The sequence below is a fragment of the Poromitra crassiceps genome, assembly GCF_964638095.1.
Source record: "Poromitra crassiceps genome assembly, chromosome: 14".
Lineage (NCBI taxonomy): Eukaryota > Metazoa > Chordata > Actinopteri > Beryciformes > Melamphaidae > Poromitra > Poromitra crassiceps.
In genome coordinates, this window is record NC_139633.1 from 21,279,157 (window position 1) to 21,306,041 (window position 26,885).

Below are 26,885 nucleotides of genomic sequence, written 5' to 3' on the forward strand. Positions count from 1 at the left end.
CAGTGTTATTTAACGTGCAGTATAATGTGGTCAGTGTTATTTAACATGCAGTATAATGTGGTCAGTGTTATTTAACATGCAGTCTAATGTGGTCAGTGTTATTTAACGTGCAGTATAATGTGGTCAGTGTTATTTAACATGCAGTATAATGTAGTCAGTGTTATTTAACATGCAGTATAATGTGGTCAGTGTTATTTAACGTGCAGTATAATGTGGTCAGTGTTATTTAACATGCAGTATAATGTGGTCAGTGTTATTTAACGTGCAGTATAATGTGGTCAGTGTGATTTAACATGCAGTATAATGTGGTCAGTGTTATTTAACATGCAGTCTAATGTGGTCAGTGTTATTTAACATGCAGTCTAATGTGGTCAGTGTTATTTAACATGCAGTCTAATGTGGTCAGTGTTATTTAACATGCAGTCTAATGTGGTCAGTGTTATTTAACATGCAGTCTAATGTGGTCAGTGTTATTTAACATGCAGTGTAATGTGGTCAGTGTTATTTAACATGCAGTCTAATGTGGTCAGTGTTATTTAACAGGCAGTATAATGTGGTCAGTGTTATTTAACATGCAGTATAATGTGGTCAGTGTTATTTAACATGCAGTATAATGTGGTCAGTGTTATTTAACATGCAGTATAATGTGATCAGTGTGATTTAACATGCAGTATAATGTGGTTAGTGTGATTTAACATGCAGTATAATGTGGTCAGTGTTATTTAACATGCAGTATAATGTGATCAGTGTGATTTAACATGCAGTATAATGTGGTTAGTGTGATTTAACATGCAGTCTAATGTGGTCAGTGTTATTTAACGTGCAGTATAATGTGGTCAGTGTTATTTAACATGCAGTATAATGTGATCAGTGTGATTTAACATGCAGTATAATGTGGTCAGTGTTATTTAACATGCAGTATAATGTGATCAGTGTGATTTAACATGCAGTATAATGTGGTTAGTGTGATTTAACATGCAGTATAATGTGATCAGTGTGATTTAACATGCAGTATAATGTGGTCAGTGTTATTTAACATGCAGTATAATGTGATCAGTGTTATTTAACATGCAGTATAATGTGGTCGGTGTTATTTAACATGCAGTATAATGTGGTTAGTGTGATTTAACATGCAGTATAATGTGGTCAGTGTTATTTAACGTGCAGTATAATGTGGTTAGTGTGATTTAACATGCAGTATAATGTGGTCAGTGTTATTTAACGTGCAGTATAATGTGGTTAGTGTGATTTAACATGCAGTATAATGTGATCAGTGTGATTTAACATGCAGTATAATGTGGTTAGTGTGATTTAACATGCAGTATAATGTGGTCAGTGTTATTTAACATGCAGTCTAATGTGGTCAGTGTTATTTAACATGCAGTATAATGTGGTCAGTGTTATTTAACGTGCAGTATAATGTGGTCAGTGTTATTTAACGTGCAGTATAATGTGGTCAGTGTTATTTAACATGCAGTATAATGTGGTTAGTGTGATTTAACATGCAGTATAATGTGATCAGTGTGATTTAACATGCAGTATAATGTGGTTAGTGTGATTTAACATGCAGTATAATGTGGTCAGTGTTATTTAACATGCAGTATAATGTGGTCAGTGTTATTTAACGTGCAGTATAATGTGGTTAGTGTGATTTAACATGCAGTATAATGTGGTCAGTGTTATTTAACATGCAGTATAATGTGATCAGTGTGATTTAACATGCAGTATAATGTGGTCGGTGTTATTTAACATGCAGTATAATGTGGTCAGTGTTATTTAACATGCAGTATAATGTGGTTAGTGTGATTTAACATGCAGTATAATGTGGTCAGTGTTATTTAACGTGCAGTATAATGTGGTTAGTGTGATTTAACATGCAGTATAATGTGGTTAGTGTGATTTAACATGCAGTATAATGTGGTCAGTGTTATTTAACGTGCAGTATAATGTGGTTAGTGTGATTTAACATGCAGTATAATGTGGTTAGTGTGATTTAACATGCAGTATAATGTGGTTAGTGTGATTTAACATGCAGTATAATGTGGTTAGTGTGATTTAACATGCAGTATAATGTGGTCAGTGTTATTTAACATGCAGTCTAATGTGGTCAGTGTTATTTAACATGCAGTATAATGTGGTCAGTGTTATTTAACGTGCAGTATAATGTGGTCAGTGTTATTTAACGTGCAGTATAATGTGGTCAGTGTTATTTAACATGCAGTATAATGTGGTTAGTGTGATTTAACATGCAGTATAATGTGATCAGTGTGATTTAACATGCAGTATAATGTGGTTAGTGTGATTTAACATGCAGTATAATGTGGTCAGTGTTATTTAACATGCAGTATAATGTGGTCAGTGTTATTTAACGTGCAGTATAATGTGGTTAGTGTGATTTAACATGCAGTATAATGTGGTCAGTGTTATTTAACATGCAGTATAATGTGATCAGTGTGATTTAACATGCAGTATAATGTGGTCGGTGTTATTTAACATGCAGTCTAATGTGGTCAGTGTTATTTAACGTGCAGTAATGTGATCAGTGTGATTTAATGCTCATTCTTTTTCATTCTTAGGGAGGAACAAATCTAATGATCAATTGTCTTGGACCTGTTCACCCCAACACCGAGAAGAGAAATAAATGGTTTGCCTTCAGCAATGAGGGGGAGAAAAGGGATGCTGAAATGATGCAGGTAAGATTGAGAATGATGAGTCCTCCCCTCCAGTCAGTTTTTATACTTAAAAAAAAGCTCATAACTGAACAAACGCTTGTTATCTGTGGTACAGAGCATGAGACACGGATCAGACTCCTACCTGCCGGGCAGCACGGTGTTGTGTTATAAGGAGGAGCTGTCCACGTCTGGGGACCAGCCCGGCCCCCCGCAGACCCGGCTCCGCCCCCCCGGTGACACGGAGGGATCCTCCAGCAGCGAGACGGGCGACTCGGGCCGCTACTCTCACGACGACATGGAGACGACCAACCTGTCCTCCGGTCCCAGCAGCCGGCCCCCATCTCTGAGAGCGGAGGTCAGCGAGGGCTCAGAGTGCAGCGGCTCCGCTGAGGGGAGCCAACAGGGGAGCGAGCCGGAGAAGCAAAGTCCGCCTGAGCTGAAGTCGCCAGAAGCCACTGAAAACGGATGCCATCGTCACGAAGCCCAGAGCAGTTCCCAGTCTGCACTTTCTCTCTAAGTGTGCGTGCGTGCGTGCGTGCGCACGTGTGTGTGCCTGCGTGTGTGTGTGTGCGTGCGTGTGTGTGCGTGCGTGTGTGTGTGTGTATGCGTGTGTGTGTGTGTGTGTGTGTGTGTGTGTGTGTGTGTGTGTGTGTGTGTGTGTGTGTGTGTAAAAAGGTGGCGGTATACTTGCACCGAAGTTGAACTTGCCTAAATCTGTTTACTCACTGCAGTTATGGAGATGCTTTTCCAGCAGCATGATATTTTTGACCAATTATACAATACAAAGAATTTGATGAGTTCGGCCAGTAAACCTGTGCATACAAGCTTAGTTTCCCCCCCACAAAAGTGTCCTTTTGTCCAGTCGTACCTGCCAATTCATTTCCGTGGCAAGTATACCGTGACCTTGAATGTCGGTGTGAGAGCGAGGGAGAAAGAAACAGAGAGAGACCCTCTTCACCTTTATCCTGTATTATTTGAACAGACGATGAACAGGATGCCAGCAGACGCAGCCGAGGGGTTCACACGATTCCTTTCTTCTTTCAACGAATGTCTGTCTTTCTCTTCCTCCCCCCCTCTCTTAATTTCTGTGTATGTTTTTTGAAGAAAAAGAAAAGAAAACTCACCCACCATGAATGTTTAAAAAGATTGTCAAAAATGTGAAAAGTGACTGTTACATTTCTGGCATTATTTAAGAGAGTTTATCACTGGAGCAAAAGGGAAGTGTGAGTCCTTTTTGCTGATTATCTACCTCGGGTTTGCCTCTGGGTAAACTTCCACTGTATATTTAATAACTACTTATACCTACGTTATGTGATGGGTTGTTTCAGTTACATAACATTTGATACTTCCTGATGGCTTTTTCTGATTGCCATTCCCATTTTTTTTTGTCTTTCCTCTTTTGTTCTGAATATTTGGGTTGTAAGGGCGCTGCAGCTTTCACCTAAAAGCTGTGTAATTCCTGTCTCTTTCCGCCTGCTGTGTGGATCGAGGCATACAAGATGCACATCACACTTGTGTTTGTCCTCAGATGTTGCTGAGGTCATATTGAGCCAGTATTATTAAGGATTGTACTTTTCATTTGAGCCATTATAGAGTAATGGTATTGGAAAATGATGAATGTCTGCTTTTGTTTTGTATTTCAATGTGCAGCTGCCCTTGCGATTCCCGTTTTATACTACCTCGTTTAACAAATTATTTTATTGTGTTATTTTTCCTAAACTCAGGGAACAAGGTTTAGTCCATTGAAAAGTCATGTAATGTTACATGATCAACTGACAGGGTATCTTCTCAGTGCTAAACTGTTGTAGTGCGTAATTGCCTAGTAGATATGCTATGAATGTATCTCTGAAATTGTGTGCCAGTGTTCAGATGTTTGTGCTGCCCTCCTTTAGAGATGAAAAGGCCTCTTTAGTTTCATTTCAGTTCAAATGACCTCTGTTGTGCGAGAGGCTCTATTTTCTTTGTTGACGTCTTCATGCTGAACATGCTTGAATTGGCATGTTGGTACAGAAAACCTGAAGCTTTATGATTGGCCTTAATGTGGAAAGCTTCTCTCAGATGTTAATAATACCAAAGTCTAATCTTTTGGAGAGAGAAGCTCCACATGGGGATGCAACACTTATGAAGTATGATTGTTGAAAAGCAAAGCAATGGAAGTGTTTAATCAGAGATGAAAGTGAAGAATTGAATGAACACCAAAAGTCATTTTACCTCTGAAAAATCTATATTTTTGTTAGATATGTGATACTGAGTACACATTGTAGTTACTTTTGTTCCAAGTAGTTTGACTGTAGGGTAGATAAAGATTAGCACTTGTCCTTCAAGTAGTTTTGTATTATCAGCCAATGTGCAGCGGTGACTGATGCTTTAGCCAAAGAGTTGTTTGCTCCGTGATTTCTTTTAACTTCTCAACTGATCTCTGGCAAAAGGTGAATAAGGAATGTGAGACAGTCTTATGCATTAGACCAAAGATGAAACGTGGCCTTGCAGATCAGTTGAGATGCTGCTCCTGAAAACAAAGCCTTGCACGTTAGTGGCCTTGTCCCGTGACCAAACGAGTTGTGATGCGGGTTAACTCAGACAAAAGTGCCCACAGGATTCCCAGGCACTTAAAGATGGATAAAGAAGTGACAAATCTAATCAGTTTCATGCACGCTAACCAAATTATCCTGTCGTAGATGTCCTCGAAAAATGTGACTGTTGCAAATAGGTCTGTACATTGTAGGTGAAAATTATATGGAGTTATATACAGTAAATTATATTGATTCTGAATCTGTTGCAACAGTGCAGTCGTGTGTAAATGTGCATCTCTTGATTTTTTTCTTTCCGTTAATGGGTAAAAAATAATTAACAAAATAATTTAGAACTCAAGTATTTGGAGTTTTTCAGAAAAGCAAATTCTCAAAATGTTAAGGTATAAAATTAAATGAAACACTCACAACACTGTTAATTGTATTTGTTAATGTTCATTCAAGTTCATTTTCAGATTGTAGTTATAGGTTTTGAACATGTTCCATTTAAAATAGCTCTGAAATCAAATAAAATCGCTTCTCAAGGAGTGCAAAAAGTCAGTGGATGCATCAACATTTGCACGTTGCTGTATTCTCAATCAGAGGATTCTCGAGAGGATTCAATCAGGGGAAATAGAGGCGGCTGTTTGCATGAAAAGCGACACAATCAGTTTAACTTTCTTTTGAAAAGCAAACAATGTAAACCAAAGATTTTTGAGGTCACCGTTGCATATTGGCAAGAGATCTGTTAAAATGCATCCTATCTTTGTGTGATATTTTGTCATTTTCATTGTTCTCATACCTACATTTTGTCATTTGAAAACAATGTAGTGTTTCTACTAAATGACAAATCAAGATGGAAAAGGTACATTGTGCTTGTGATTGAATATGATTTATTCCCCCCCCCCCCCCATTTTATTAACCTTGAGAGATTGGGTTATTGTTACTACTGTGGAATCACATGCATCTTGCTTTTACCATAGTACCTAAAATAGTAGTAGTTCCTAAAATAATATTAATATTTGACATGAAAGCCCCACTGCAAATGCGCAGCTAAATATTTGGGGGTTGACCATCCTGTATCTGTAGGCCACAACTTGAAACCAGTGCCTTTCTTTGCTCTCATGCTCGCTTGATGTTAAAATCGTTGAAACCAAAACGATGTATTCAAGTGATGTTTTGAAGCGGTTAATATGTGCAGCATGAGCAATGACACAATACGGGCCTCCCACTTTATAAAAACTGCATGTTATCATGTCATACTACAAGTGACCACTGGAGTTTGCTAGTCCATTCAGGTACATCATCGCTACCTCAAGTTTTATTTTATTTTATTGTTATTACGATAGATGCAGATGCAATACAATTGGGTCCTCGATGTGTGTGTGGTTGAGGTCAAGATGCAAGAAATCCAGACAAGGGATACAAGATGTGTCTGTTTCATCTTATGAATGGTGTTATGTTGGAATTATGTCCTTTCTGTGAATTTAAAGGGATAAGATGTGGAGCTTGGTTTGTGTATGAACCAACTTGCTCTGTTGTCCCTTCTGCAGTAACTGTTTAGGCTCAGATGGCTTCAGCTGCAAAGGTGGGGCGCTGTGGGTCATTTACAGTTAATCTCAGGGGAACCCACTGCTGCTCCACCTTTTGAAGTGAAAGCACATTTCAAGTCTTGAAAATTGAATGTACCTTTTGTAATTATAATGGTTTTCTGATATTTTGCGTTAATGTTTTGGTGTATTTTGTTTGTCTTTGTCCCTCATCAAAATTACTTGCAAGAATGTTTCTGCCAAAAATGTTTACCTAGGAGATTTTATACAGTGGTTAATTATGAAAAAAGCTCCCAGTTCAAATAAAAGTATAGAAATAGCAACTTGTCTACAGTTGTAATTTATATTTAAATTTCTTTCATTCAGGTGTTAAACAGCCACTCAATTCCTGTGCTGGTTCAAAAGACAGATGAGAACACTGAGGAAAACAATTGTGTTCTTTTTCTTGGCAGTTTGCTTATGCTTATTATCAGAAGCGCTGTGTCAGCTGTCCCATTTGCCTGTTGGAGATCTTGGTGAGGTCAGATGTTATTGTATGTGATGTGGACTAGGTAAAGGCCTGAGAGTAGGTGTCATGTCAGGGTAATATAGTATATACGGTAACTGGAGGACTGATGTTCAGTTCTGTGTGGTTGTTATCTGTTAAACATCTGTCTGTAGCTGCTGGTTAGTCTAACTTAGCTAAGTTATGGACAAAAACAATGGTGATGGTTAAAATATAGAATATTGATGTTCAATGTACGGAGATGATTTTTTTAAATCAAGTCTGTGGACACTAGACCACTGAATTATGACCACAGGGACAGACCACTGAATTATGACCAGAAGGACCACTGATAGACCACTCACTAACTGGTCCGGACCATTAGGACATGGTCTGTGAACAGATCACTGACTTATGACCACAAGGACCACTACAGACCACACATTGACTGTTCTGGACCATTAGCTTGAATGCCCCTAGTGGTAGAAACTAGTCAACTGTAAGGGACCATGGTCTGTGGACAGACCACTGCATTATGACCACAGAGACCACTGACAGACCACTCACTAACTGGTCCGGACCATGGTCGTGCGCGCACACACACGCACTTGCACGCACGCACACGCACACACACACACACACACACACACACACACACACACAGTAAGGCAGGCATGTCCAAAGTCCAGGGTCCAATTGCGGCCCATGGACTGATTTTAAGTGGCCCTCGGCTTGTCTCTTAAAATATACTATATGTGGCCCTCCACACAGTATTGGTTAATCAAGTAAGTTTACTTTGCGTTTTTTCCCCGTTCACCTAACGATGACAGCATTATCATACAGTTTGTAGATAAGCACCAAGAACTACGCAGGCGGAACTAATATTTTCAGATGGTAAACAAAATCCTTAGAGTAGCCTACAATTGTATAGCCTATGTGATTATTAACGCTTTAGAATACAGCCCGCAAATAACCATGTAACTACAGGGTAACAAGACTGTACTTATAGTGTAACTACAGGGTAACAAGACTGTACTTATAGTGTAACTACAGGGTAACGAGACTGTACTTATAATATTGTAACTACAGGGTAACAAGATCTGTACTTATAGTGTAACTACAGGGTAACGAGACTGTACTTATAGTGTAACTACAGGGTAACAAGACTGTACTTACCGTATAGTATAACTACAGGGTAACAAGACTACTTATAGTGTAACTACGGAATACAAGAAGTGAATTTAGCCCTACAGGGTAAAAAGATTTGTACTTGTAGGGTAATTACGAGGTACCACACCTGTACTTATAGTGTAACTATGGGGTACAAGAAGTGAATTTAGTATAAACCCTGTAGTTACACTATAAGTACAGTCTTGTTACCCTGTAGTTAGTTACAGGCTAAATTAACTTCTTGTAGCTGTAGTTACACTATAAGTACAGTCTTGTTACCCTGTAGTTACACTATAAGTACAGTCTTGTTACCCTGTAGTTACACTATAAGTACAGTCTTGTTACCCTGTAGTTACACTATAAGTACAGTCTTGTTACCCTGTAGTTACACTATAAGTACAGTCTTGTTACCCTGTAGTTACACTATAAGTACAGTCTTGTTACCCTGTAGTTACACTATAAGTACAGTCTTGTTACCCTGTAGTTACACTATAAGTACAGTCTTGTTACCCTGTAGTTACACTAGAAGTAGGCTACATTCTTGTTACCCTGTAGTTACACTATAAGTACAGTCTTGTTACCCTGCAGTTATACTATAAGTACAGTCTTGTTACCCTGTAGTTATACTATAAGTAGTCTTGTTACCCTGTAGTTACACTATAAGTACAGTCTTGTTACCCTGTAGTTACACTATAAGTACAGTCTTGTTACCCTGTAGTTACACTATAAGTACAGTCTTGTTACCCTGTAGTTACACTATAAGTACAGATCTTGTTACCCTGTAGTTATACTATAAGTACAGTCTTGTTACCCTGTAGTTACACTATAAGTACAGTCTTGTTACCCTGTAGTTATACTATAAGTACAGATCTTGTTACCCTGTAGTTATACTATAAGTACAGATCTTGTTACCCTGTAGTTATACTATAAGTACAGTCTTGTTACCCTGTAGTTACACTATAAGTACAGTCTTGTTACCCTGTAGTTACACTATAAGTACAGTCTTGTTACCCTGTAGTTACACTATAAGTACAGTCTTGTTACCCTGTAGTTACACTATAAGTACAGTCTTGTTACCCTGTAGTTACATGGTTATTTGCAGGCTGTATTCTAGCGTTACCGATTTTTTTTTAATAACCCATATGACGCGAGAAGCAACTGGCCCCCTGGTATTTATTTCACATTATCTAATCTGGCCCCCATTCAAATAAGTTTGGACACCACGGCACTGCAGTAATAAGGGAAAGGCATTGGCATAGCCTTGACAACACTGACCTCTGCTGATAAATAAATTCCTACATAACTAAAGAAAAACATGTATTGTGCTATATTTTCGCTTCAGAATCAAATGAGGATAAAACTGGTGTATAGGATAAGCAATAACCACGCCCTGTGGCGCCGGGATTGGCCAGGAGCAACACCAGCGATTTCATGAACCAACTGAATAAGCTCTTGAGAAGGACAGCGATTTCAAGAGCGGACATTGAAATTAATTATGGTCACCTACCTTCCTTAGCATAGTAATAATAATAATAAGCATAATAATTGTAATCTACACAATGTACACAATCTACAAAAACATGCAATAATATAAACGGTGTTGTGTTCACGTTCATAGCTCATATATTATAATGTATCATATCGTTAATTTCAAGCTCAATTCTTACCCAGAGAAAAGGTACAGCACTGAAAATGTAACAAGCAATAGTTTTTTAAACATCTTTATTTTAAAAGATGAAAACCCCCAGGTGCTTTAGTCCCAAGCTTCAATGCTCCTGGCCAATCCCGGCGCCACAGGGCGTGGTTATTGCTTATCCTATGTGGGGTTAGAAATCACGCGCCGACGCGAGGTTGTCATCGATACACCCAGCGTGCTGCGTGCTGCGTGCTGGGGGGGGGGGCTTCCTGGCAGAAATGCAGACGAAACATAATCTTAGTTCATAAACAACGAGCACGTGCATTCTATAGCTTTTGCAAAAAACCAAGAGTGTTTGCGCCGAGCCTTCCATCGAGGCTGCAACGGTGCAGATGTGACAAGTTTGAAGCGGTTCATTTGTCACACTTCCTTGTTTATGTTTTCTTTTTTTCTTCTTCTCTGGGGACCATTCCGGGGACGCATTTTTGCTCCAACTCCACCCTTGCTGAGCCTGTTTGGCCACGTGACTGACTATCAGCACCATGGGAAATGTCGTTCCAATAGTTTATGGAACGGGTGCGCAGTCGTCGGCTATTCCACCATAAAACTACATTTCCCATTCATAGCCACATACAGTTTGTCGGCTTCGCAGTGTTGTTATATGGGTAACTGTAGGGCATACTGCAATAATTTTGCAACAGCTTGTGTTGTGATCAACTGCCTCGTCGTTGAGCATCAAGCTTCGGGTAAGTTAACTTCTTTAGTTTTTAAAATTGACGGTTTATGATGTCGAGCTGCGACAGTTAAACAAACGTCATGCTCTCACATAGATGCCGCACGAACAATGCACAGAAAGGTGGCGTTACTAGTTAATGTTAGTGAACTTGCGAACCATTAATACCACTATTTATGGTAACTGCTCGGTAACAGACGTTACTAACGTTAGCTTGTAACGGCTGTTGAGCTGCCTAAAGTAAACGAAATAGACCTGTGTTAGCTGCCGCACACACTGTGTGACATCATTTGCCAGTGTTTGGGGTGTGCGGCTCGCTAGTGGGCGCTGTTTCCGTCTGTCCGTTTGTTTGTTTACCCAATTAATTTGGCCAAACAGGTCCCAGGTCTGGTGTCTCGTTAACCTAGCTGGTCAGGCAGCCTGGCCAACAGTTTAAACAGAAAAAATATATTATAATATAATAGCCTATGCCAAAATTGTCTACATTCTTGAGTGATGAGCAGCAGAGACAGAGGCCATCTTAACTGACCGCATTTAGCTACCGTTTTGATCTTTAGTGTTAATAATATTCGTTGTCAGCATTATGATTCATATTGTTTATTTTATTTCAGTTTGTTGTTGGTGCCAGGTGGTGACATCGCCTGGCAGCTGGCACCAAAGATAAGAACAGCCAATAGCAGATGGCAATTTCAGTATTGCTTGAACCTAGATGTCCGGCTTTACACAGATTTGGGTTTGGTTTAACATTTGTTGAACTCATAAAACTTGTCATCCAACTAAGACCAACGGACCTCTTGGGTTGGTCGCCAGCTGTGGATGCTGCCCCCTGCTGGCCCAGCCAAAAATAGAAGCAGTAATAAATTGATTATAATCAAAATAGTCCAACAGATTTTATCATCACACTTGCGCTATCTTCTTACCTTTTCTGAAATTGCTACGATGATAACGTGCTCAGAACAAGCTGACAGACATGTAGAAAATAAAGTACAAAGTAACTGGGACATCACTGGTCTGTGAAGTGGGCTTTCTTTCTATACTAGCAAACTTGCACGCTCCTAAGGCCTAGGTGATTCCTAGGCAAATAACTGAGGACATCACTGGTGGTGTCAGTTATGATTTGTGATGGAAGTGATGACATCAGTGAGTGATGTCACTTGAGTCAATTGTGATGTCATCAGTGATGTCACTTGAGCAATTGTGATGTCATCAGTGATGTCATCAGTGATGTCACTTGAGCAATTGTCATGTCATCAGTTGATGTCATAAATCCTTCCTGACTGATGCTATATAAGTGATGAGAGTATAAAAACTAACCTTTTTCCTCTCCTATAGATTGCTGACAACTGACGGCAATGTCAGCGACCTCGAGCGATGCAGAGTCGTCTTGTGGCTGGACTATTATAAGTAATGAGGTATGAATCATGTTTCCTGATTGCTTTTATCCATGTAGCATGTATAGTCCACTGATATGACATTGTGTATACGAGCCTTTCTCCTGGTTAAACATCCTGAAAACTCAAAATATAGTTATGAACACAGAAGCAACAAGAGTCTACTGTAGAAGCACCACATTATCGATAAGCATGTAAGGATGGAGTATGTCTGTTGCATGTCTTAGAGTCTACTACATGTCTTTCCAGTTGTACTTTATGTCAATTGTGATGTCATAATAGCTCAAAGCCTTGAGACTTGCCCGGCCACGACCCATTGCTGCAGCTATATTTATTATTTTATGTTTTTAAGGTGGTGGGTGGGGGGGTTGCTTTTATCCATGTAGCATGTCCACTGATATGACATTGTGTATACGAGCCTTTCTCCTGGTTAAACATCCTGAAAACTCAAAATATAGTTATGAACACAGAAGTAACAAGAGTCTACTGTAGAAGCACCACATTATCGATAAGCATGTAAGGATGGAGTATGTCTGTTGCATGTCTTAGAGTCTACTACATGTCTTTCCAGTTGTACTTTATGTCAGCCATTGTGTTTCCAAGGGTTCAGATATTGAGACCCTGGGACCGGAGGCGCCAGTGGAATATGGGGCTGAGCTGCTGGACAGTCCTGCTGTGGAGCCACAGCTGCAGGACCCACCTGCCTCTCTGCCTGGAGGTAAGGATCATCTGATGCCCTGTCACCCCCTGCTTATTTGGCATATATATACGGGGATATATACAGCGAGGGGTAGACAAAATAATAAATATATAATCAAATACTAAATATATACAGGGACATATACAGCGAGGGGTAGACAAAATCACAACAAATGACAGAACCGCAACATGAAAAATGACTAGATATTAAGTTTAATGCCAGTTAGCAGTGTCAGCTTTAAAAGAGGTCTGGCCATCTCCTCTGTATTATGTGAGCTGGTATTGATTGACAGTCCCTTCTTCCATTTCAGCTGAGGGTGCCGAAGAGAGGGGCAGTGACTCACATGACGACACTCTGAAAGAACAACCCTTAGACGAGACACTGTCTGCTGCTGAGGTGAGAAGACCATGACAATCATCTGCAGGGTTTTCACTACATTCTGCTGAAACCACATGACACCCCCTTGCCAGTCTCTGTACCAACCATCTTGAACATATCCTCTCCAGGCTGGAGGTGGCACCGTGGGGAAAGAGCATGTGCCACTGTGGTCCTCCAGCGACCACTCAGACATTGTGACTTTAGGGGACATGAAGGAAGATGAGCATGCAGTGGTGGAGGAAGAGGCAGCAGCCAATGAGCAGTTCTACCTGGGCACCTCCTCCAGCAGCCAGTACACCTTCTCCGCTGCCGAGACTGGTAAGACTGCAGCACTACACACTGTAAGCGGATTTGATTTCAACTTATCATCATCATCATCAGTATATAAATGGGAGCTAGGGCTCTGTCGGTCTGTTTCTCGGTTTCTCTGTCTGTCCCACTGATGACATCATCAATGACATCATCAGTGATGTCATAAATTCACTTACACACACAAGGCTATAGTTCAGAGCAGTGGGCATTTCAGCCTGCCTATTTTTGACGCCAATGCGGAAATTGCATTATTTCCAAATGGCCAGTGGGGGTCGCAGCTTGTGTAGCACTCCCAGGAACATCACCATTCAACTATATGGGAAAGGAGACAACTTCTCTCTCGGTCTATGTATTAAATAAACACTTTCCAAATTAGTGTATGGTCTGAAAAAACAATTTCAAGTCTTTTTCATGCTCTAACGCGCTCCGTTTTCCAAATGATAGCCCCATTTCGAGGAAAATTGACGACAAACATTGGATAAAAAGAACAGTAATACTTCCGACCGGTAGAGGCAGCAATGTGCCGCAAGGCATCAGGTAGCAAGTATAGTTGAGCAAATTATCAGAAAATAGCGTTACTTTATGATATTCTAATAATGTTAGTAGACACACGTAACTATATAGATACCATACATCTAACGTCCATAACATGGCGGACCATTTAACGTTATTTATACCGTTAGATAAAGCCTTAAGCCATCTCTGTATTCAGACCATTGGATTCAGCACAGAAACCGGAGTACGTTATAACATTTTAAATAGAGTCACGTTATAAACAACTAACCAATGCTGGGGGTCCGTATGGAAACAGTGTTTCTCGAAATGGTTAAAAGTTAAATCAATTTGGTCATTCAGTGCCGTTTTACTGCAATGTAAAGTAAGTAGCGTTAGCGGCTACATTAGCCACAGTAGCAGACTACCCATAATGCATTACGGCGATAAGCGAGAGAGAGCAAATTCGGAAACTCCCCCGGCAGCCGCTAGGGGCAGCCGCCCCTTCTCCTCGTACTTCCGTGTAGCATTAATCCATTCAACCAATCAAACGAAATCAAACAATATCCGGAAGTGAGCTTCATTTTGCTGTGTCAAAGTCAATGAGCTATGTTGGTCCATTATATATAGGTCAATGGTTCAGAGTGATGTCGTAAATTGTGACATCAGTGATGTCAGAGGCATTGTGACATCATCAGTGATGGGCGGGCAAGGCCGCGCAGCGGCTGAGCTGCGAATGCGAGCTGCAGGACAGGCGAGGCCCCGCAGCGGGCAAGCCTAGGAATCGCCTAGTACAGCCAAAATTCCACACAGAGAAATCCATAGTAGCACAGGGACACAAAGCGACAACAAAGGGAGAAACACGGCAACAAAACATTTCTCCCCCTGCCTGTTTTTCCCTTCCCAACGCAGATGTGACATTGAATGCGTGGACACGTCTTCCACAGAGTCTGTGGAAGTTAGGCGACCATCTGAAAAGCCAGCTGTCTGGAAGCCGCTCTCCCCCAGGTGGCCTAATTGATATTGAGTGAAAATGATAGTATGCTCATCCCGCTCAGCTATCTGCAGAGCTAACCCTGATAACTGCTGCCACGAACAATCCTGTCGGTCTAGTTGTGCTTCTTTTAAAGCATGTTTGCAACTGCCAGTGGGGAAAGAAAATTAAGTGTGTGTGTGTGTGTGTGTGTGTGTGTGTGTGTGTGTGTGTGTGTGTGTGTGTGTGTGGTAAGATTAAGTGTTATTGATATCTAAATTAACTTGAGGATTGATAAATGTAATTCCCATGGTCTCTAGGGCGCAGAAGTTCTCAAAGCCAGAAACTAGAAAACAAAGATAACGTGTCATCAGTTATAAGTCTGAGCTTCAGTGTTTGATACTTTTATGCATGCACACATTTTTAGGTGTGAATTTGGTGAAACCATGCAGTTATTCTTTTTGGAGAATTGAGATAATACCATAACTAAACCATACAGTAATCGGAGGGAGAGAATACTTTTTTAATTGTTGAACCAACATGAGGATTGTTGAACATCATTGTTTTTTTATTTTGATTTGGTTAAATTTAATTTGAATCTGTTTTGTATTGGCTGCCTTCTGCTTAATGTATTCAAAAGCATTTGAGAAACACTAGTGAATCAAGGCTTCTTATGAATATACATTTTGTCTATACTGCACAGAAATCTTGTTACTGAATTAATTTCTTGTTGTGGTATATATTATATATATATATTTCAAGTGGTAATATTAGTTTTGTTTTAATTATGCATGGTTTCCAAGCATGTTAAGTTTGTTTGGACTTCTTCATTAATTCCTTTTCAACATGTCCGCTGCAAATTAAATCTAATCTGTCTATCTTGCTGTAGTTTTTCCAGTGCAGCAGCCTGCAATGTCACACTCCAGCAGCAGTGAGGATGAGGCAGTGGAGAACGCCACGCCTGTTGTACGGAGACGAAGGTTGAGGAAGAGTACTACCACCAGCGTGGCGACGGAGCCCGAGGAAGAGGCACTGGAGTCTGGTCCAAGTGAGGAAGAGGAGGAGGAGGAGGAGGAGGAGCAGGGTGAAGTACAGCCCACTGCCCCCCCACTGCAAGGCCACATCGGCAGCATCCTCAACAAATGTATCCTGCTGGCCCTCGTCATAGCCATCAGCATGGCCTTTGGTCACTTCCATGGTAAGAGACTTGTCGTATAGAATTGGAAGAATCCACTGATGTTATTGCTGATGCAGAAATTGCGCTTATAATAGACACTAAGTAGAATGGAATGCACTCATTTGCAAAATTGTTCAAGATGAAACACAACAATAACAAATTGCTCAAACTTGATCAAGTTGGATGTGAAGCATCCATGTGAACAGCCATCTTCAAGTCATCCCCATTGATTTTCAATGGGATTCAAATCTGGGTTTTGGCTGGGCAACTCAAGAACATTCTTGTTCTGAAGCCATTTTCTTATTTATTTGACAGGCACAGCCCAGATTCAAGAGAGGCAGAAGACCGTGGAGAAAAGCAAAGATAATGAGCTTGGTGACGTCAGGGATTTGCTTCAACAGCATTTGAAAGAACATCTTTTCACAAGCCAGGTCAGTGACATGAAGTTTAACTGATAAGCCAACAACTCATAAATCCAAATATTCCCAGCTGAATGTAACTACTCAGTCACTCCGTCCATTTTGCACCATGCTTGTGACTTGTCTGTCTTGCATAAAATGCAACTTATTTATATCTATATTTCATCTATTATTAATATACTAGGCATCATCCGTGATGTCATAAGATGATTTTGCTATTATGACATTGATTACATTATTAGTCTTATGACATCACTGATTACATCATCAGTGATGTCAATGCCTATGACACCATCAGTGGGACAAAAATTGAAACAGAGAACAGACAGAGAGTGCCCACTTGCTCCCTTTTTTATAAAAAAGAGAAGATAGATAAACAAGCTAAACTATTATGACACTGAACTAAATGAAGCATATAATTGAAAACAATGTGCTCCAGTATTCCTTTGGCTTAGTCTGCATGAAGTGGCCCAGGGGCTCTTATTATTATTATCATTATAAAGCACTTGTCACCACAGTGCTTGTGCTCACATTGCTGATGGTGTTTTCACACATTTAGGGAGTGATTGAGAGAGCAGACCTATATGAGCATGACATCATGGAGTCACTCCCAGGAATAATGGAGAGGGTTACCAACGAGAACCAGGAGCTCAGAATCAAGCAGGCACAGATTCAGGTAACCTGCAAGTCCATGTTGCACGTGGAAGACATAAAGCAAATACAGATTAAATATAAATGTTATAACAAATGATGTGTTGGGAGGATACTATGAGTGTAAAATCATTGCTGCAAAAAAGATGCTGCTGCATTTTGTTTTGTTGTTCACCTCTTAAGAGGCAGAATGATTGTTTTCATTCAGTGAAGATTTTGACCACCCAAAAATTAATCACCAGTTTAACCATGACTTTTATGAGCTATACTTGGTTCCTGTCCTTCACCTTTTCCCAATAAGGCCCAGAGGGACAACCTGGAAATGCACCTGAAACAGATGACTGAGGAGAGGACATCTTGCCAGCAGAGGTTGATAGCCGAGAACCAGCCGTTGAAGATGAGGAATTGGGAGGAAGTGACAAACCTGCCCTCCAGGATCAGAGAGTTTGAGTTATCCCTGCATGATTCCTCACAGGAAATCGAGACTCTGAAACACCGGCTGGAGGGCGAGGGGCAGCTGACAGAAAGCCTGATGGCCGAAATCGAGACACTGAGGAAGGAGCTTCACCAGGAGAAGATGGATACAGACCAGTTGAGGAAAGAGGTGATTCAGCTGAGCAGTCACAGCACTGCGGCCAGAGAGGAAGCCAATGCAGAGAAAGAAGAGCTACAGTCCAGTCTGATGGAGCTGGAAAAGAAACTCAGCTTTGAGCAGCAACGCTCTGACCTGTGGGAGAGGCTGTACGTGGAAACCAAAGAAGAGAGGGCCAAAGGAGACACTCAGTCCAAAGTAAAAAAAACAAAAGATGGCATGGCAGGGAAGGTGAAAGAGACATTTGATGCTGTCAAGAACTCTACCAAGGAGTTTGTTCACCACCACAAGGAGCAGATCAAGAAAGCCAAGGAGGCTGTGAAGGAGAACCTCAGGAAATTCTCAGATTCTGTCAAATCAACCTTCCGCCACTTCAAGGACTCGGCCTCGACTTTCATGAACAATGCCAGAGGGTCTTACAGCAAGGGATTTGGCGAAAAGGATGCAAAGGAGTCATGGCAGCACGGGTCCCACAAGCCGCACCACAGACACCAGCACAAACCCACAGACGACTGTTTCCAGAGCAACCACAACACTCGAAAATCAGCGAGTAAAGTTCAGGAAGATCAGGACACAAACGCCCACAAAACCGCTCCCAAGGGTTGTTCTGGGGTTTTCGACTGTGCCTACCAAGAATCCATGAGCCTCTTCAACATAGCCATGGAGCCGATAAGAGCGGACGAGTTCAACCAGCTCCTTCAAAGCTACCTCCAGCAAGAGGTTGACCACTTCCGCCACTGGAAAGAGCTGGAGAAATTCATCAACAACTTCTTCCATAACGGCGTGTTTATCCATGACCAGATGCTGTTCACAGACTTTGTCAGTGGCGTGGAAGACTACCTGGAAGACATGCACGAGTATCATGGCCTTGATGATGATGTCTTCGAAGACCTTGACGAGTATGTGTACAGGCACTTCTTTGGAGATAGTTACTCAAAATACTATGGTCCAAGGTATGCCTCTTCCCTTCTTCCATAATAATGCACCAAGTTTTGCATATTGTGCAAAACACATCACTCTGATACTTGTTTACTTTTTATCTGCAATCCTACAGCAGGCCTTTTGACAGAGCAGACGCTAAAGAGGGGCCCCAGGTGAAGCAGCAGCGTAAACAGCAGAAGCCCCGCCCCCGACCACAGAGAGAGAGGAAGTGGAACAAATCAGGAAGGAATGCAGACAGACACATGGCTGACGTCAAAATAGAGCTGGGCCCTATGCCGTTTGATCCAAAATATTGAAAAATATCTACATAGGCTTAACCTGATCATAGTTGCAAATTCTATTTTTGGTTTTTAGTTTGAAAGTCCTTTTCTTGTAATTTTGCACAAATTTAACTTTTTGATGCTACTGAATGTCCTCGAGCGTTTTGTGTTTAGTGAAGTAATCCTAAGTTTAGAGTGTAAAATGTGGCATATCTTATGTCATGTGCAAATAATGTTACTTGCATTTAAATTATTGTGGTAAGAATGGAACTAGAGACTGCGCATGTGTCAGAGGAAGCATGGTGGTAGTCTCGGCTCTCCCCAGATTGGCAGAGGGTGGAGCAGCATGGGAATACATTGGCCAAGTATAATTGGGGAGAAAATGGGGGGAAATCAGAAAAATAATAATAAAAAATTAGAATGGAAATAGAGGAGCGTTTTCAACGTGAAGTGGGTGGCGGGTCTCCCCAGGGGGGCTCCAAGCAGTTGAGATGAGATGAGATGATGAGATAAACTTTATTGTCCCAGAAGGAAAATTTGTCTTGGGCAAAAAGTGCCCATAGCCACATCCGGCGTTACAAAACACAAGAACACACAAACAGGAGAGTTTCAGCAGAGGCTCAGTGAATGGAAGTGAAAAAATATGACATGAGTTCTCAAAAGGAGATCACATAGAATAGCCTAAAGGCCTAAACATGGTTTAGGCCTTATTAAGTGTGTGTGATTTGGTTATACTGTATATAGTTCAGAGATACAGCAGTTTTGCAGAATTTTACTTTGTTCCCACTTTCCTAGATTCACAACTAAATGCCTTCAGACAGACTTTTTTTTTATGTATTTGGTGTCATCTGAAGTGTGTCAAACAGCAATATTAGGCTATCTGAGCTAAATTGTTGTAACATACCGTAATCATGATCCAATAGGCATCCAGGAATTGAGTGAGGGGGGCACCTTTTTCCAAGCTTTGTCTGGGGGGAGGCCCACAGTCTCAGACTTTGAAAATCCCTGAACTAGAGCATTATGTGAATACAGGGCAGGTGGCAGTCAACTTAATTGTCGAGGGGTGAGAAGAACCAGAGGGGCGTAACTTTACAGGAGAGCCAAAACAAAAAATGACCATACTTTGTTCTGACTTTGTTTATTAAATTCAATCTTGAACATGAAATTTGCATAAACATGTGGATGACAATATAAATTACTTGAACAATATTTTGCCCTTCATAAGAAAAATCTATTGTTTTTTTGTATTTGGAAAAAGTCATCGGGACCAAAAGGGCATAAATGCACTAAGTGCCCAAATTGTTCAGTGTTGTTAGGGTTTTTGATTAATAACTCTGTATAACTGGATGGGTTTAGAATTGTAGGGAACATGTGAATTGACAGTAGAAAGAGAGAATTGACTGTAGAAAGAGCTCAAGAGATTTATTTTGATATATGTATTGTAGAGCTCATTTTTTGCCCAAAATCTCTCAGACTCTAGTTCTCACCCCTCATGTACTTCAGGAAATCTTTTTTTGACAACTCATTAAAAATTACTTGGGGAAAATGTTAATTGGAAACATAACTGTTGTGTACAGTTAAATCTAGACAAAAATGCAATGCAATGATGTAGGTCATATTTTGGATGTTTCCATTTTCCGCCCCATAATTGTCTTATTCGCTGCTACACATTTTGTTTTGTCAGCTTTGACATGGTTGCAGTTTGCTTTCAATGTTAAATGCTGTTTTCTAACATTCCACATATCTCATTTTTACTGGAGCTGGCAACTTAATTTGACATTTATATGTGTTGGTGGGGGGGATGTTTCCCAATAAATAAATAAAAAAGTTAAATTTGATCCTAAATAAGCATCATTAACAAGTGTGTCTGACCAGTGGCTTTTTAAATCAACATTTCAGCCAAAATATTTATTTCAGAAGCAAATATGAAACATTCTCAATAAGGAAAATACATTGTCATCTGTCAGTGCCTTTCATAAATAAAGATGCTTCCTCCGACTCTTCCCTCAGGGAAATGAGTATGAAATATCTCTGCTGTCCTCACGAATTTATTCCCTTCCAAAAAGGCAGAGATTTCCTGGAATGGTTAAAAAAAAAAAAGCTAAATTAGCACAATTATAAGAAATTTCCACAAATTATATTACTGTGCAGAATTACCAGCTATAACACATCTTACCTTTTCCAAAACATCAAACAAAACCAGGTGAGTCGGCAGAGATGACTTGTAGGGAAATGAAATCCTCAGCCAATTTAGAGGTTCGTCGAAAAATCTTGCAGCTTCTTCAACGTAACCCTCTTCTCCAAGATCTGGAGGACACTCAAGGAACCTCATCTTTATTGGGCAGTGGATGTGGCTGCAAGGAGAACGGAACATCAGGTGCTGCATTTGACAGGCAGGTGTATCCTGATTAAATTATTTGACAGCATTCAATGGGTTCTTTAGGTTTGAAAAGTCTGGTCAAGTCTCAAGTAAGATCCAAGGTAGTAAATTCAACTAAATTTATATGAGTGTGGCATAAGATAATCATTACCATTAAGCAATTTATTTTCCAAATCTACTTTGAAAATGCAATGTAAATATATTTTCAACTTCCATGGTGCAGTTCATAACTTGCCAACTGTTCCACTGGTGTGGATCGGCATACCTGTAGAAGGGAGTGGAGTGACAGGGCATGAGGAAGAGGACGTCTGGCTGGGGACGGGCCGGGCTGCTGCTGATGTCACACAGTGTCTGCAGATGGCTCATGACATCCAGGGTGCCTCGCTGGTGTACCAGGCCAGTATACAGAGCTGGAAACAAGTTGGTCACCAGTAAGCCGTAGGCAGCAGCTCGCCTCCACGTTTTCAAATTTGCCAAAGATATACCTGTACAATTAATTACAAAAAAACAGGCAATTAATATGAAGTCTTGTTTTGGCTGTTAGCGACCCTGAAAAATACTTTTAATTTTAAATTAGGCACTTACCACAAAACACCATGCAAAACGGCAGCACAGGATAGATGAATCTGAACTCCTTGTGGGCAAGCAAACTAGATAAAAGAATTCAATGACAGTTTGCCTTTATAACGTGACTTATAAGCATGAAAAACTACATGCAACCAGGGGTGAAAACTGAAAACACAAATTTACCTGTAAACCATGATTGTCCAGACCAGCGCCACCAGCAGTATTCTGTATCTTTTTGAAGCTATGGTGCATCCATGAAGGAAGAAGGGAAGATGAGGACCGATCACAACTGCAAACCCCTGGGTGAAGTACCAGTGCCAGGGATGAGAGCCGTAGAACTCAGCCACACCATGCAGGACGTTAAACTTCAGGAAGTTGAACTGCACCAGAGTCCACTGGTGAACAGAGGGCTACTGTTAGTTCTGCACTTGACTTCAGAAGAGGCAATTATTCAATTTACAAATTGCTCAAACTCAATTCATAGTATTGTTACATCACCACACAGCCCTCTTTGTAGGAAAATAATAGATGATTGTAATAGATTAAAAGGTGATAATCAAATGACAGCCAATGATCTGTGTACATGGTAAACGGCATATTGCTAGGAAAAGCATGTTACATGCTTATGGGAATACTATAAATAGGTCTTACCTTCTCGTAGAATAGGCAGTCAATTATTGTTGAGATCACAACAGCCAAAGCCCTGCAAATGAGACCGAGGATTATGGAGTACAGAGAAAAGGAGAAACTGCAGTGGAAGCAGATGGCAGAGTGAAAGTACGAACCCGATGGGAACGCAGTGGCGAGTGATGAGGCCGAGCTTGTTGTCTTCCCGACAGAAATGGTAGATCAGCAGCGGAAGCCAAACGATCAGGGCTGTCGGACGAATGATGACTGCCAAGGCAACCAGACTCAAATATTTTTTACTGCAAGAAAACAACAGTTTACAGAAACAATCTATTTCGGAGATGAATGTGATTCAATTTAATCCGAAAGTTTAAACGTTCAGTGGGCTCTGACCTGCTGTGTGTTTTGGAGCCTGGCAGGGGAAAGTAAAACAGAGCCAGAGTAGTGAGTGTTGTCTCCATGGTGTTGGTCATGGTCCGGGTGCAGCAGAACCATGAGAACCAGGAGCAGAGGTGGCAAAAGAGCTGGAGACGGAAAAAAGATGAAACAGAGGGTTAAGACTCCATGAAACAACACAAAACACTTCTTGCACTCAAGCCATAAAATATAAAGCAAAGGGGGGCTTAACTTTTTTTTTTTTAAACAAAACAGCATAATTTCAGAATTAACTTCTGCATGGATGAAAGTATCATACAGCAATATGTTTTCTTTGATGCTCAATATGTTTTTCATGCTTTACACTTTCCTTCTGTGTATTTTCCATTTACGGAATACATTCTCTTCATTTTCCTCTTCACTTGATGCTTACGTTTTGAGTGTAAGGACTTTAGCTTCTTTAAACAACATCAACAAACAAGAACATCTTGCAAATGCAGAAGCCCTGCATGGAATCAAAACAAAAAGGATGAATGAAATTAATTGAAATTAATTGTAACAAACAGGCTAAATCTTTACCGTCCACTTTGCAACATCATGGTTTTCTAGTGTTTGGATGAGCAGGTAAAACTTCACATCCGCAAATGCAGCCAGCAGAGCTTGGATTATCCGTGGAAGCCAAATCTGCAGAACCGGACAGATGAGGTTTAGTGAAACAACTTGACCGCAAGAAATTAATCTGGTCAAAAGTATGCAGATTAAAAAAAGTTTCCTTAAATAGTGAAAGAGATATGGACTTACCAAGAGATAAACTGAGTCATAGTTTATAAATTGTAATATCTTGTATATTAATGCAAAGAAGAGTGGGTAGGAGAATCCTCTTATTCCTTCCTTCCATTCCCAGGTCAGATACCCATAAGTGAAAATGTCAAGGTTGTAACAGAATAATAGTAACAATTATTTAAACATAATACAATAATATTAATTCCCAATAGTGCTGAAACGATTTAGTCGATTAAATCAATTAGTCAGTCTACAGACAATTTTTTTTATCAATTTTGACAATACATTTATGATTTTAGTTGACAAAAATACGGAAGATTTGCTGGTTACAGATACAAAAATGCTGTGATATGCTTGCTTTTATCCATACCCTTACAAAATGAATAAATAAATGGCTACTGGTCTGGACCTTTACTTTCCCCCAAAAGGATATTTGAAAACCATATGATGAGAAACCTCCAGCGACTGCCAGTACTCATCAGGGACGAAGCTGGTCTGGACCAGGAAGCAGTTCACAAGACGGAAAGCCACACAAAACAGTGCAACGTTGGTTCCTCCTCCTAACACACCTGAGGAGTCAACAGTACATAATTTCAGTTTTTAGGTGGAAAAAGTTTTGTTATCATCAGTGCAGAAACACACACTGGTTTATAGAGACAGTAGCACATCCTACTTGCAATTGCAGAAAATAAAATGTATTAAAGGAACACTCCGCCCATTTTCAACCAGCTTTGTATCATTAGAACATCAGTAGTATGAAAACTGTAAACGGGTTTGAAGTCTGTCATTTAATTTGACAGTTATTGAGTGTTAAAGTGTGGACCAGTGACATCACTGGTCCACACTAACTCAAATTAATAACTCATTAACTCAAATCAACTCTCAATAACTGTCAAACTATTCATCATTCATCTAGTTTGACAGTTATTGAGAGTTGATTTGAGTTAATGAGTTATTAATTTGAGTTAGTGTGGACCAGTGATGTCACTGGTCCACACTTTAACACTCAATAACTGTCAAATTAAATGACAGACTTCAAAACCGTTTACAGTTTTCTGATATACTACTGATGTTCTAAATGATACAAAGCTGGTTGAAAATGGGCGGAGTGTTCCTTTAAGGGCAGGGTCCCACCATTATTTAGAGGACTTGCATCTTCCTTGTTGTAGAGTTGGGATTTTCGTTTCCTCAGTTTCACATCTTCAACTTTATTCCCAAAGTTTAATGGTAAACGCGCGCGAATAGTTTCCATCACGAATTGTTTTCCTACGGCCAAAGTCTTCTGTCTTCCTGCAGCATACTGTCACCTGTCGCTGCTTGTCGCTGCTGTGACCTGACCGACCCAAGACAAGAGATGTCAATCAGGTTTGTTCACTCGAAGCTCCCAAGTAAACAAGTTAGAATGCAGTGAATTAACTACCCTGAAGGAACGGATGTTGGCTGTTGGTTTTTCAAACGAGCTCACGCCATGGCTAAGGAGGAATAAGAAGGAGTGTATCTTCGTTTATTAACGTGGTGTCGTTGTTGTTATTATTATTAGTATTATATAAGGCAATATTATCGAATACTATCCACAACAACAAGAGTTGTGCAGTCTGCTTCCGTGTTCACGAGCACTTCCTGTAGAACGTTGATCCTGGTTTCACAATAAAAGGTCCTCCTCCTCCTCCTCCTCCTCCTCCTCCTCCTTGTTCATTGCAATTTCTTCTTCTTCTTCTTCTTTTTTATTTCCGGCAGTGTAGACGCTACTAGGCGTATTACTGCCCTCCACAGTTCAAATGAAATTTGATGTCTTCTTTATATTTACAGTGTTCATCATGTATCCACCCATAGTGCTCCCAGTCACTCTATATATATCCATTCTACTGCTCAGTCGTCGGGAACTCATCCCTCAGCGCCTTCTCAATCTCCTCTCCAGAAATGTCCACAACATTCAAGAACCTTCTAGCTGCATCCATCATCATCTTAATCTTTTCCTTTTTCCCCTTGATCTGCTCTGTACAATTAATCACCATGGCCATAAATGTCAAAAATCCTTTTTTGTCCACACAAATGATTTGTTCAACTCCCTTCTGTTTCTTCTCTGGTTCCTTTTCAATTTCTTCCATTTTATCACTCTCATTCTCCACTCTTTTAACAGCTTCAGCATATGACATACCCTTCTCTTTTACCCTAATCTGATTCACTTTCACCTCATTTACTCTCCTTGGGCATTGCTTTGAACCCGCATGATGATCACCATCACAGTGTAGGCACTTTGCCTTGTCTTCCTCTAAACACGTGTCTCTCTCACACTCCTTTCCCCCACATCTCCCACATCTCCGGACCCCTCTACACACAGCAGCAACATGACCATACTCTTGACAGCAATAACATCTCATCGGTGCTCTTTCAAACGGCCTTACCCTATAACAACAATAATCCACATACACTCTCTCAGGCAACTCTCCATCAAAGGTCAAACACACAGACAAACTCTCCTCCCTTTCCCCCTCATGATATCGTGTCAATCTCTTTGCCTCCAGCACACCCTCCACACTTTCAAACAACTCAGCCTCTACCGACAGAGGCACACCACTCACCACACCCTTCTTCCTTACCTCAGATCCAAGTACAAAACATGTTACAATAGCTGCACTAGCACGTTCACCTCCAGTAGCCCTATTTCTACACGACTTTATTTCCTTTACAGCTTTGTCTCTCTGCTCTTTTGAAACACACTCAATTATAACTAATCCACTTCTTGCTACTCTAACTGACCTTACCTGCCCAAGCATCCTCTCCACAAACTCCCCTACTTTATGTTGATCACTAAATATACCATCCTCTTTCGATGAAACCACCCTCATCCCCACTACAAACTCCTGCTTCTTCCTCACTGCTCGACTACACTCACTATCCGAACCTAACCCTTTCCTCACTTTCTTCACTAACTGACTTGTACCACTTGAAACACTCGACAAACTTTTACGTTTATTCTCAATTCCCCTATTATCCTGATCATATTCAATTTCACTCTCGCTCTCACTCTCACTCTCCGACGCCATTTTCTCATTGCAATTTAATTCAGCATGGTGAATATATATAGCTTCATTGCAACTTCAATGGCTA

At 40.5% G+C, this 26,885-nt stretch overlaps 3 protein-coding genes across 3 annotated transcripts in view; 2 read left to right on the forward strand and 1 right to left on the reverse strand.

Annotated features, from left to right (window-relative positions):
* prtga (protogenin homolog a (Gallus gallus)) overlaps positions 1-3,189 on the forward strand; it is a gene marked incomplete at both ends in the record, with an annotated part of 45,382 nt that extends 42,193 nt beyond the window's left edge. Inside the window, 2 exons of the mRNA XM_083650663.1 lie at positions 2,577-2,693; positions 2,788-3,189. Of these exons, the coding sequence (XP_083506789.1) occupies positions 2,577-2,693; positions 2,788-3,189 (519 nt within the window). The remainder of the gene's footprint in view (positions 1-2,576; positions 2,694-2,787) is intronic.
* Positions 3,190-10,678: 7,489 nt separating this feature from the next.
* On the forward strand, positions 10,679-20,345 carry ccpg1 (cell cycle progression 1). The gene is made up of 10 exons (XM_083651055.1): positions 10,679-10,768; positions 12,088-12,167; positions 12,750-12,864; positions 13,157-13,242; positions 13,353-13,542; positions 15,891-16,199; positions 16,494-16,609; positions 17,157-17,273; positions 17,550-18,793; positions 18,895-20,345. Exons 2-10 carry the CDS (start codon positions 12,108-12,110, stop codon positions 19,076-19,078), a joined length of 2,421 nt encoding a protein of 806 aa, XP_083507181.1. The 5' UTR covers positions 10,679-10,768; positions 12,088-12,107; the 3' UTR covers positions 19,079-20,345.
* A 164-nt stretch (positions 20,346-20,509) lies between these two features.
* On the reverse strand, positions 20,510-25,374 carry pigb (phosphatidylinositol glycan anchor biosynthesis, class B). The gene is made up of 12 exons (XM_083651056.1): positions 24,909-25,374; positions 24,208-24,343; positions 23,793-23,910; positions 23,571-23,675; positions 23,010-23,140; positions 22,775-22,915; positions 22,641-22,692; positions 22,173-22,384; positions 22,008-22,072; positions 21,688-21,907; positions 21,219-21,396; positions 20,510-21,119 (listed from the first exon to the last, which is right to left on the reverse strand). The coding sequence occupies exons 1-12, from the start codon at positions 25,024-25,026 to the stop codon at positions 21,006-21,008; spliced, it is 1,590 nt and encodes a 529-aa protein (XP_083507182.1). The 5' UTR covers positions 25,027-25,374; the 3' UTR covers positions 20,510-21,005.
* Between the last annotated feature and the right edge of the window lie 1,511 nt (positions 25,375-26,885).

What these genes read in the sequence shown, in the direction of transcription:
- ccpg1 (XM_083651055.1), top strand. Translation starts at nt 12,108, where the DNA reads ATGTCAGCGACCTCGAGCGATGCAGAGTCGTCTTGTGGCTGGACTATT. An exon ending in CTTCTCCGCTGCCGAGACTG is followed by an intron (nt 13,543 to 15,890) that starts GTAAGACTGCAG and finishes ATCTTGCTGTAG; the next exon opens with TTTTTCCAGTGCAGCAGCCT. An exon ending in AACATCTTTTCACAAGCCAG is followed by an intron (nt 16,610 to 17,156) that starts GTCAGTGACATG and finishes TCACACATTTAG; the next exon opens with GGAGTGATTGAGAGAGCAGA.
- pigb (XM_083651056.1), bottom strand. Translation starts at nt 25,026, where the DNA reads ATGGAAACTATTCGCGCGCGTTTACCATTAAACTTTGGGAATAAAGTT. An exon ending in TGCAAGTCCTCTAAATAATG is followed by an intron (nt 24,344 to 24,908) that starts GTGGGACCCTGC and finishes TTGACTCCTCAG; the next exon opens with GTGTGTTAGGAGGAGGAACC. An exon ending in ATGATGTTGCAAAGTGGACG is followed by an intron (nt 23,141 to 23,570) that starts GTAAAGATTTAG and finishes TTCCGTCTCCAG; the next exon opens with CTCTTTTGCCACCTCTGCTC.